Source organism: Nematolebias whitei, chromosome 1 (genome assembly GCF_014905685.2).
Source record: "Nematolebias whitei isolate Nwh7 chromosome 1, NemWhi1, whole genome shotgun sequence".
Taxonomy (NCBI): domain Eukaryota; kingdom Metazoa; phylum Chordata; class Actinopteri; order Cyprinodontiformes; family Rivulidae; genus Nematolebias; species Nematolebias whitei.
The window spans coordinates 1,254,960-1,267,447 of record NC_056498.1 but is presented as its reverse complement, the minus strand read 5'-3'; the positions used below and the strand labels follow the sequence as shown (position 1 = coordinate 1,267,447).

General features: G+C 39.9%; 1 protein-coding gene across 1 annotated transcript in view; it reads left to right on the top strand.

The window, feature by feature from the left end:
* Positions 1–12,286, top strand: part of LOC119414306 (mucin-5AC-like) — a 39,875-nt gene extending 27,589 nt beyond the window's left edge. The window contains exons 4-8 of the mRNA XM_037681404.1: positions 1,290–1,354; positions 1,482–1,497; positions 1,609–1,658; positions 7,052–7,167; positions 11,826–12,286. Of these exons, the coding sequence (XP_037537332.1) occupies positions 1,290–1,354; positions 1,482–1,497; positions 1,609–1,658; positions 7,052–7,167; positions 11,826–12,286 (708 nt within the window). The remainder of the gene's footprint in view (positions 1–1,289; positions 1,355–1,481; positions 1,498–1,608; positions 1,659–7,051; positions 7,168–11,825) is intronic.
* The last annotated feature ends 202 nt before the right edge of the window (positions 12,287–12,488 follow it).

The window sequence follows — 12,488 nt, the reverse complement described above, 5'->3', positions numbered from 1 at the left end:
AAAGCAGAGAAGAAACCCAAACAGGACTCCAGTCAGCCAACAGGTGAAAAGGAGGAACCCAGACCCAGACCAGTGGTCATTCCATATGTTGAGGGAGTATCAGAGAAACTGAGACGTTTATTTTCTAAACATAACGTCCCAGTGACTTTTAAACCCCAAAATACATTACGGCAAAGACTGGTTCATCCCAAAGATCCAGTCCCCCGGCACAAATAGAGCAATGTTGTGTATGCTGTTCAGTGTCAGGAGGGCTGTGATCAGTCTTACATTGGGGAAACAAAACAGCCACTGGCCAAAAGGATGGCCCAGCACAGAAGATCAACATCATCAGGCCAGGACTCTGCGGTCTACACTCATCTCCAGGCCAGCGGTCACTCTTTCAGGGATGAAGATGTGCACATCCTGGACAGAGAGGAACGATGGTTTGAGAGAGGAGTAAATGAGGCCATCTTTGTGAAAAGAAATCATCCATCGTTAAACAGGGGTGGAGGCCTCCGGGTTCAACTGTCACCCTCTTACAATGCTGTGATTGCTAGTATCACTCAGCCCTCTGTGAACAGTAAACAGCCATCAGTGTGCTAATGATCCATTGTTAGGCTGATGGTCCTTCTTGAGCATGTGATCAGCTGGTTTTGGTTGTCAGCAGCAAAACTGGTTGATCCACTCTGACGGTGCTATTTAAGAGACTGAGCTGAATACAGCACCTCAGACTGAAAAAGTCTCTCGGATGAGAGACGAAACGTTTCTACATTTTTTTTGTTGATTTGCTTTGTTTTTTTTTTTTTTTAATGTCCAGAGGACCAGATTTAACTTTTTTAGATAATCTCTTTCTGGTTTACCATAATCAAGCTGAAGGTGTTGAATGAAGACAATTCATCCCCGCGGGACATACCTTCCACATCTCTGCTGGGCAGGAGCTTGTGCGCGAGCTGCAGTTGGAACATCCACTCCACGGACTGGGTCCACCTGACCAAGGGCAACGTCTCCTCTCGTTGTATATTTAATAAATATTCAAAATCTAATTAACAACCCACAAACTGCCAAACTGATTTGCAATTTAGTTGTGCTGTTTAATTATAATTTAGATTTTTTTTTGGGGGGGGGGTCATAAAAATGAGCAATGACTTTGGACTTTTAGGGGCAGAGATTTTAGTTGCCGGATCCAAGCAAACAGTTGCTGGAACACACCCTGTCAAAATAAGAGTTCCCGGATCTTGTTCTGGCGGGATCTGGTTCAAATGAAGCCCTGACTATAATTGTTTTTCAACATAACTGTGTTCTTGTCTCAGATGGAGAAACATTACAACAACCAGAATATAGAAAATTTTAAAGAAGTTGTAGTGACCAGTGTGAGGTAAACAACTTCCAAGTGTATTTTGTTTTATAGCGTGCAAACATAGCAAAGTAATGTTTATTTATTTTTATATGCATGTTGTTACATTGCAAAGTGATATAACCCTTGTTGTTTGTATTTTTCTTAGCCGTGGAGAGCCTTTGGTAAGATTATCAGACCACACTGCAGATACGTTTAAGTTTAACAATACTTTAATAGCATGATAACAGAATAAAAAATAATACTGGTTAGTAACAGTTTTGTCTTTCTTTCAGGAAAGACTATTCGTTGAAGCCAGGACTGTCTACGCTTCAAGTAACGACAGGTAAATTAATAAATGACTACTTTTGGTCTATGGGGTGGCTGGGCTCAGTGGTTAGAGTTGTCATCATTCAATGAGAGAGACAGATTTTAAATTCCACAAATGTGCAGTCACATATTGAAGTGTTCCTGTGCAGGACCCTGAGCCCCCCATTGCCTCTAATAATAATAATAATGCATTTTATTTGTTAGCGCCTTTCAAGACACCCAAGGACACTTCACAACATTAAAAACACAAAATAAAACAATACAAAATGTCTTTAAAAACACTAAACTGAGAATAAAATAACAAAAAATTAAAGTGAGAAGGCTAACTTGAACAGATGAGTTTTGAGTTGTGATTTGAAGGTCTGAAGGGAGTCAATATTACGGATGTCTGGAGGAAGAGCGTTCCAGAGTTGGGGAGCAGAGTGAGAAAAGGCTCTGTATCCCATGGTGCTGAGGCGGATGAGAGGCACATTGAGGTGGATGGAAGAGGAAGAACGAAGGGAGCGTGAATGGGTGATAATGTGCAGGAGATCGGACAGATAGGGAGGGGGGAGGTTATGGATGGCCTTGAATGTGTACAACAGGATTTTCAATTGCATTCTGAAGGTGAGTGGAAGCCAGTGAAGTTGCTGTAAAACTGGGGTGATGTGGTGAATTGAGGGGGTTTTGGTAACAACACGGGCAGCTGAATTTTGAATCATTTTAAGCTTACGGAGTAATTTTTGCGGCAGACCAAATAGGAGAGAGTTGCAGTAATCAATTCGAGAAATGACCAAACCATGGACCAGGACTGAAGCAGAGTGCGAGGAGAGGGATGGACGGAGACGGTTGATGTTTCGAAGGTGGAAGTATGCAGACCGAGTAATATTATTGATGGGAGAGTGAAAAGAGAGAGTGCTGTCAAGAATGACACCCAGACTCTTAACGTGAGGGGAGCGAGAACCCATGGAGCTGTCAATGGTGAGAGAAAAACTGTTGACTTTAGATATGGTGGATTTAGTGCCGATGAGTAGAAACTCTGTTTTATCACAGTTTAATTTAAGGAAGTTAGATGTAAACCAAGGTTTAATTTCAGCTAAGCAGTGTTAAAGACGGGAGCTGGCTGCGGGTCACTGGACCCGGAAAACCCCCTACAGCCCACGTCTAGAAGTGGCAACTCTCATTATCAATAAATCAAGGAAACGTCAATTAAGTTTTATCAATTATATTAAAATAAAGGCAGGAAAAGTTTACAATTTACAGCGCTGGTCTCTCCGGTCTGTGACGCATTCACAGACCCGGAAGAGCCCCGATGTCCCGTGTCATTACTCATTTATAGGGTCCTAGACTCCGCCTTTGCAGAAGGGGAGCTCAACCTGTCAGTGTATGAGGGGGTGTGACTAAGTGTGATCTCAATGGATCTTATGTGGTTCTGATGTGTTAGGAAATATGAGAAGGTGCTTCAAAAGCCTTTCTACATGATGTGGCAAGCAGTTTAAACTCTATTCCTTGACTGATATTGAAATCCCAGGGAGACTCTCTTAGAGCTGCTGGCCCAGTTTAACCCAGTCAGAACCAGGTCATAATTTCATTATAATCCCATCTCTGAGCAGATCAACACCATAGGACCAGTCTAGATAAAAATAATACCCAACAACTCCCCCTGGTCGAGGGACCCCAAAGGGGTTCAGTACCACCAGAAAAGCAAGCAATTAATCATTTTTCCTCTGGTTGAATGTGAACTACTCCTTATATGTTGGCGGGAGATGCCTACAGGCTATAGTGTGTGACCTGGCAGCCTCAGGTCAAATAAGATGCCAGAGCTGACAGCTAGCGTGTGACCTGCCAGCCTCAGGTCACCTGACCCAGCCCTAGACATCTGTCTAGGACTTCAGCATCCCCCTGGTGTGGTGCAATATGACATAATGGAAATTTCTAACATTTGTCTAAGTCAGAGTTCTAAATATATGATTTAATGATTGCACAAGGCGTCCTAATGCAAGAAAGTGTTCTTATCTAATAGATGTTAATCAGTTTGTAGAACTTGAACTTCTCTTTTTGAATCTAAGGGCAGACATGGTCCATTTTGTCCATCTGAAAAGGAAAAAAGAAAAACTCTGTGCCCCCTTCCCCTTCAGTCATACAGTACCCAATTTATTTGCACAGAGCGCTGCCGGTATTTTTAGCCTGTCACAACAGAAAACGTGTTTGTGTGCATAAAAGTGGATTTAAACAATTAACATGTTTTAACGTGCATATTGTATGTAAATAACAGAACCTCCCAACTCCCCCTGGTGATCTAATATAAAAACATTCACAATTAACCAACAAATCAATTCACCTATTCCACCACCCTTCAATTTTGTCCCAGTTTAGATTGAATAATGTCATAAGTTCACTCCCTGGAAAATCTAAATTATAAAACCCCATTTTATGTATTTATCAAAATCCTCTGGTCTCTCGTCAATGGCCCAACTGTAAAAAAAAATCATTATTTCATAGAAAACAATGTTAATAATTAAATCTATCATTGCAATTGCACCATCTAGTGGCGTTATTTCATCAAGATCTGCTCTTAAAACATTCTTTTTCATGTTTTCACACATCATATAGTCATTAAATAAACAAATCATCAAGTAATCATTAAAAAGGTCATATTTAACTAAGTACCATGCAAAAGTATCTTGTTCAACCATGTTAATTTAAGAAAAAATCATCATAACGCTCCATAATACTGTACATAAACTGTAAACGTTAATATTCAACCCACTCCATAATTAGTCAGTCCATCAATCACCTCATCTCTCAAAGTAGTTTGAGAAGACCTGTCACCCAATTAATGTTGAGTTCAACATTCAAATTAACCACAATTCTAAAGTACACATCTGTAATTAATTGTTAAAATTTACCCACAACTTAGCTTCATATTATCTGTTAATTTTTCCTTGTAATCACCTGTGTGTCTGACTTCCTTCCTGTTAGGTTGTAACACACTCCTAGGAAGGTCCACTTAGTTATAACATCAAGAAGTTCACTCTAAAAAACCCTTTTAGTTTCAGATAAAAATTGTAATTTTCTTCTCCCACATTCAACTAATCAGTTTTGGAATCAATTAACAGATATGAAATTTGTAACTCTACTTTCAAAAAAGTACTTTTCTCCATACTAGCAGTTGTTCTAATTTATCGTTCAAAAATCCCCAAGACTTAGCTTTAGATATAATCACATTATTAATTGATTAGCATTGTAAACACAACCTATAAATATTTGTAATGTCAAAACAGTGTTCTATAATCATTTCAGTTCATGTAAAAATCCAAAAACTCTAGTCTATCAGTAATCATTTATTAACTCATAGCTTAATAAAATCAGTAAGTTCACAGTTTCAAAGTGTTTGATTGGCTAAAAATATATTTTGAAAACGCTCCTCCAGCTATATTTTAAAAAAAAAAATCAGAAAATAGAAAACCTTTACTGTGCTGGTAACGTTAATTTGATGTTATTAATGATAAATTATGTCAATAAACTGTCACAGCCAGATCAGTATGAATCTGAAAGAAACTTCATTCATGATAAATGATAACACCCTCATTTGATGCGTGATGTTCTCAGCCCAGGGAGTTTATGTTATATATTTAATAAACGTGAGTTTAACCAAGACCAACGATAACTCCTTACCTCCTCTCAGGCAGCCGCGCTGCCATTTGAAAGCCGAGTACTGACGTCATAACAAATCGCTCTTAAAGTGACAGTACGGATTTTACTTATTAACATAAAATGTTATAGAAAACTCTTCAAACACAACCAAAATGAGAGTTATTCAGTGTTAATCAGGATTTGGTGAAATTTCAAACATTATAATTAAAAATAAAACATATTTTCTAAAGTTGTTACACAGACAATAAATTGACATTGTTACAACCTCTAAGCAGACATATTATGCGACCCCCTGTGCTCTCTAGCACCATCCCATGTGGGTCGGGCCCCCAGGTTGGGAACTACTGGTGTAGATTGTAGTGTAAAGCGCCTTGAGTATCTGGATAAGACAGAAAGGCGCTATATAAGTACAGTCCATTTACCATTTACATGAGGAAAGTAATTCAAAAAGTGTTCAATACAAAAGGAATGAGGAAAGTAAGAACCCCTAGAGTTGCATTTGGGCCTAAAAAATCTGACCCGGCCTGTTCCGAACCTGTATCATTCTTTCCGAGACCGACCCCAAACCAACCTATTAACCGTGATCACAGGCCCGAACCCGAAAAAAAAAAAAATAATTTAAACCAAGCATTTAGTGCTTTTGTAAGCAAATCAGTTTGACATGATTTAAAAATGTATTTCAAAGAAAAGAAGATATAAGATTTCTTGTTTATTAACAGGAGTCAGCGGATCATTATAATTATTATAATATTATAATTATTATGGTTATTAACATCGACAAATGCGTGCGGCTGATGATCCAAATTGGGTCGTTGGATGCGCGCGTCCGCTGACGCAGCAGCTGAGTCCAGTTAAGCTTCAGGTAGGTCGCTGGCAGTGATCTGGACTTTTTTCAACTGTCTGGTCAGTGCATGGTCAAACGGTCGTGCATAGCTGGTGATCCAAATTGGATAGTCAGCCGCGTGCGTCCGCTGACACAATCAAAACCCGACTCCGATCTAGCCTGCCCATATTTTGGCCCGGCCCAACCCTAATTTCGAGTCAGGCCAGGCCGGGTATGGGCCAAAGTTTGAAATGACAGCTCTACCTCAGGTATGTTTCGAGACGTTTTGAAGACTCCATGGAAACTCCATGGAGAATGTTATTCACAGCTCATCTAGACCCAGAAAAAGGAGCCGTCAACATCCACAACAGAAAATTACATCAAGAACTACAAAAGAGACATCGAACAAAGTTATGATTATTTAATTATTTGACATGAATAAATTATGACGGAAACTGCTGGGGAGTGGGGGAGTGGTGGTGCAGTGGTTAGATAAGGCGAGTCAATGGTTTGATCCCTTAGACCGACAATATCAAAACGAGGGTGGGAAAAGTGAAACACCCACACCTGCCTCCACCCTCATTTGCCCCATTCTCGGACCTTGAGCAAGGCCCTTAACCCCCACAATCTGCTCCCCCAGGCACCCTACACGGCAGCTCTCTGTTCCACACAGAGGGCTGTGGTAGCGTAGTGATCTCTGGTTGTGTCAGGAAGGGCATCCGCCGTAAAAACATTTGACAAGTCTTCATGCTAGTTAGTTCACTGTGGCAACCCCTGAAGAAGGGAGCAGCCAAAATAATAAATCATAGTAATAATAACAACAATAATAATAATAACAATAATAATAATAATAATGATGATGGAGATACTGAAATTCTAAGAGAATAATTCAGCAGGACATCCTGTTTGAGATCTGAGTCCGTAATGACATGAATTTCTTTCTCCTTCAGTGTTCGTGTCACGCATGAGGTGGTTTTGGAAATTCAGAACAGCAATGCCAGCGCCCTCTACAACAACAGTTTTGAAGAAGTTTTAAGAGCTGTTCAAAAACTTGAAAACTGTAAAGGTAAATCAGAAGTCCTTCTCATAAAATCCATACTTATTTTCTTCAAATCAAGAAGATCAAATGTGGCATCACGTCTTGTGGACAATGAACAAAGCATTTCTTTCACCTTTAATTCTCAGATTGTGATTTAAACATCACTAGCCTCACCGTGGAAATGGAAGAACTTGATATAACTTGTAAGTATTTCTGCACTCTGACAGCATGCCATCTTCTGTCCTTACATTGTTTTTGTATAGATAGCTTATTGTGTGAATGTTTATGAAGCATTCACTCTATTGTGATGTACGTTTTTTAGTGTAGATGAACATATGCATGAGATATATTCATAAATTAAATGGATTCTTTCATTTTTCTGGACTGTATATAATGTGCATTGAATTTAGAAATGTAACGTGAGACGTTAATTATCTTTGACTCACCAACGACAGTGGGTCATTTATTAACAGAATCAAAGTTTAACGCATCACACATTTACATTAATTGGCAAAATATGGAAAATAACAACATGGCTAATTTTAGCAAGCTGTACAATTTTGATTAACCACACGGCGGTGGTTGGAAAACTTTACACAGACATTTCTAAAAATATCTGGATTGATTTCTACTTGATAGAAGAATTTTAAAGATGGAAAGATGAAGTTTAGAGGGAGAAAAAGATGGATGAGGGAGAATGTTTATGTCAGCATCAGAACGGCACTCTCCGGGTTTTCCCAGCTTCTTCCCCAGTACACTTAGGTGATAGAAATCTCTTTTACCTGGAGATGTCTCCTGGCGAAATTCCATTTAACGCACCCTTTCAGCGTCTCCGTAGGAACAGCTGTGAATCGTCCGAAGTAGTGACGTTACTTGTTAGACACAACTTCACCTCACGAGTGGACTTCACATGAGTGGAGTCCGTCAGAGTTCCACCCAGAGGTGGAAGATGTTATAATCCCATAAGACTCGGAAGAGCTCTGTGGTCATGTCAGGATTTTCCTGTTTCCCAGCCCTGGAGTTGCAACGACTGAAGCTGGAGCCTGAAGCGACTGGTTCTCCTTGACACTTGACTCGACTCCAACTGGACTCGACTCCAAACTCGACTTCAAACTCGACTCCAAACTCGACTGGGTTGAACTAGGAAGTACCGACATTTTAAAGGGCTCTATTTCCGGTTCATTTGGGAGTTTCTGATTGGTCAATATCGACCAGACAGGGGTGTGTTTTTGTGACGTAAGAGGTCACTAGGAGTCAGAAAAACAGCAAGAATGTTATGGAACAGATTGAAAATGTTTTTAGAGACAGAGAGAGAAATGTTTGGACGAGTTGGCGGAAAACAGGTGCCAACAGGTGCCAGCTTCTCTATTTACGTCTGAGAGGATGTAAAAACATGACAGCTCGTTCCAACAACTGGTCTGCATTTGACTCCAACCTTGGACCAACTTACACTTGCTCATTCAAAGACAGAAAATCAGAAAATGCATAATTACTCTGTAACAGACCTTAACATGAATTCTAACTTTGCATGAGGATTAAAAATCATTATTACTGTTTCACAGTTAATTAAAAATGATTAGTTCACTGCAGCATCTAAAATGGTTTGAACTAAAACACTTTGATTATCAAACATTTGTAAAATAGTAATGATAATAGAAAAGAGAGTGTTCTTTCACTTGAATTTTCAAGAAAGAAAGTCTCAGGATGGGTCAACCTGTATTTCTGGATTCAAATCAATGAAATGACAGCTTCTGTCCCATAAAGTCTTTAAGGTCAGGATTTGACCTTCAGGCCTAGTTCACTACAGTAGCATCTTTCTCGTTCCACAACTTTTGTGCTATTTCAACAAATCATAAATCAAAATGTTCAGCTTTTTCAGGACAATCCTGCTATGACTTTAGGTATTGGTGCAACTTTAGCTTTTTCAAATATTGAGCCTTTTCTACCATTATTTTTCTCATAGAAAATGAAATGAGTTCATTTTCCATCCTTCAAATCTATAGATCTGATTACAACCTTTTACTGCTCCTTTCACATTTTGTTCTGCTTCAGCTTTGTTCAGATTTCTTGTGCAAATTTTAACTATTTTCATCTACTTACAGCTGTTTTGTGCTCCTTTCAGCTTATTTCTGCAAGTTTCAGCTTTTTCTGTATTTTCAGCTACTATTTAGCTTATTTATGCTAATTTAGCCTTTTCATTTCACATGTTTTGAACTCATTTCAGTTTTTTCCACTAGTAGTAGTAGTTTAAGCTTCGTTCTGTCTTTGCAGCTACTTTTCAGCTATTTTTTGCTAATTTAATCTTTTTTTAGACAAATTTCCTTATTTGTGTGCTAATTTCTGCTTATTTAAACCTAATTCAGAACATATGTGTTCTTTTTGCTTTTTTCTGTTAATTTAGGTTTGTTCTTCAATTTCAGCTGCATTTCAGAATGTTTGTTTTAGCTAATTTTAGCTGTTTTTCAGTAAGTTCTTCTGTAATATGCATTCATACTGCAATTTTGCAGAAAATGCTTTTTTTCTAGTTTAAGAAGTATTCATACATTTGTATTCTGGTTTTGATTCCTCCTGCAGTTTCTGAGCACACAACAGACTCCACACAGTCATTATTTATATAAAAGAACTCTTTGTGAGCCTGATACAACAACTTGCGGAACCTCCTTTAGCACCAGAACTCTTAGCAGTGGGTTTCTGTATCCGTCTCTCACATGGTTGTGGAGGACTTTTGAGCCACTCTTCTTGCCAATGCTGCTCTATTTCATTGATGTTTGCAGACATTGGTTTCTGAATTTTTGTCTTAATGTCCTGATCAGAACAGAACTGAAAGTCAGTCCTGATGACCCAAAATAGACTAAAAGCTGAGATTTTCTTATGAATCAAAACTTTTTTTATTTAGGTTCTACAAAGCCGTTCACATGTTCATCCTCACACCTGTCCAGTATCTTCGGTTAATTCTGTTTTTATGATTCAAACAGGGCTTCATGAAGTCATTTATTAAATCAAAACTTTCTATTTTGTAAAAATATATATGACTGGCTTTTTAAAAAAGCTAAACTGTTCTGGGGTTTTGCGATCTAGAATATTCTGTAAATGAGAAAAATTCTAAAGAAATCTTGAAGGAAACATCTAAGAACATTTTTTTATTGCAATCAATGAAGCAAAGACAGACTCTTACTTTGAAAACAATCAGCTTTATTTTGAAACTCCAGATTAAATCTCCTTGAAGCATTTTTTTGGTTTGTTTTTATGGTGATTTTTTATTACTTTGAATCCTTAATACTATTGAACGTTAAAGTTCTGAATAGAGATTAAATGAAGTCTGAGATTCTACAGGATCTATGGCTGCAACCATGATGGACAATTTCAAGTAAAGCATACTGGGCAACAGAGGCTAGTGAGACACTGGTTACCATGGCAATTACTACCTATTTTGAGGAGCAGAAAAGAAAATGGCAGCACCAGCAGAAACACAGACTGAAAATTGAGCCTCAGTCAGTTTCTGTGTCAAAACTGTAAGTCAGATCAAAAAACCCAACAAAGTTCAGTCAGGTCATCTGGACTTTTTTTTTTGGTTAAGACATTTTGTCCTTCATCCAAAGGACTTCATCAGTCTGAAGAACCACAATAAACTCAGTCCCACAAGCAGCACATTCACATAGTGGGCCAACAAGTTTGCTGGTGATGAGATGATTTCTAGGGTCTGCCCTTTCCCCCGTTGACTCCTCTGAGGCAGCCATAGTCAAAGTGATTCAATACATCAAAGTTCAGGGAGACCAACATGGTGGCAGACCAGTGAACAACATTTTGCTGAGCTCCCGTCGGCCCTGCTGAAAAATTTCCTTTTATTTATTTATTTATTTTTAAATTTAACCTTTATTTTACCATGATAAAAAAAAAGCAATGAGATTGAAAACCTCTTTTTCAAGGGAGACCTGGCCAAGGGGCAGCAACAAATACAACACAAAAAATTACACAGTTAAAAGAAAATGTCACGCTATAAAAAACAGGTACTATAAAACAAGCTAGTTATTAAAACAGGTACATGTCATTGAATTGGCCTCAATAACTTTTAGTTTGGATGTAAAAGCACTGAATGAGATTAATTCAATCAATTTCAGAGTTTCGTGTAGAAAGTTCCAAGAAGAGGGAGCAGAGTGAACGAAAGCCTTCTTACCCAATTCAGTCCTAGTAAAAGGGACAGAAAGAAGCAGCAAATTGTGTGAGCGAAAAGTATGAGCCAACATTTCTCATTGCAATTGCAGTACAAATATAGGCTGGCAGGAGTCCTAACAGTGCCTTGTAAATAAAAGTTAACCAATGGAAGTTTATATATATCCTCGCTACCTCCATGCTGGATTTTATTTCTGAGACTGTTGTCGCTGCATAACTTACTCGACCGACTTGTGATATGGCCTCTAAGCAAAAAAAAATTTAAGGCAGCCGCGTCTTCCACCGTGCTGTGCGGCCTGTCATCACAACTGCAACCTCGGATTGCCATGATGGAAAAGCAGGTGGTTCTATTTTGTATAGACTTCGCCCTTTAAGGCTATCGCTAGTGGGTTTATCCCTTCGCGTGCAGTGCAGCACTGAAAACTTTAGTCCACGTCCAGCTGCTGTGTGGGCCTCACCCCCGGTCCGTATAAATTACGGTGAGACCGGAAAATCGGCTCCCATTTTTTCTTCAGCAAGCAACCAGCACTGCTTTTACAAGAACACAATGTCCAGCACCAGCACCAGCCGCCTGTGCCCATCCTGCCAGACCGGATACATTTTGAGCTTTGACCGGCATGACATCTGTGAAGGATGCCTGGGTCCCCGCCACGCCGACCTTGCTTCCTCCTGCCGTCCCTGTGACCTCCTCCCTCCCGAGGAGAAACAAAGACGAGCAGCCTTGTTCAAGGCTAATATGGAGGACTGCCTTTCCTTGGCGGGGGACTGTTCGCTGGACGACGCCATCGCCTTTTTTGACGCCGAGTCACGGAGCGAATCGGATGAATCCTCCAGAAAAGGTGACGTCAGTAGCAGCCCCGCTGCTCATTCCCTCCTGGAGAGCATAGTGTTGGAACAACCCCCCTGGGCCTTTCCGCATTGGCGAACACACCGCTTCCAGCCGTCGGTGCCGTCCTCTCGGAGCTGCCCGGCATAATCCAGGAGGGGGCTGACACAAAGGGACTTTCTGTCCCTCTCCTCCCCCCGCCCAGATCGGATGATCTAGAGGGAAGTTTTGGCTCCACCCCGGCTCGCCGCCCTGACCCCATCTGGCCTCGTTTCCCAACAGTGACGTCCTACTGGAACAAAAATGCAGCCGGACCTGGTAAGCTGAGGGCGCCGGTCTCCACCTTCGAACC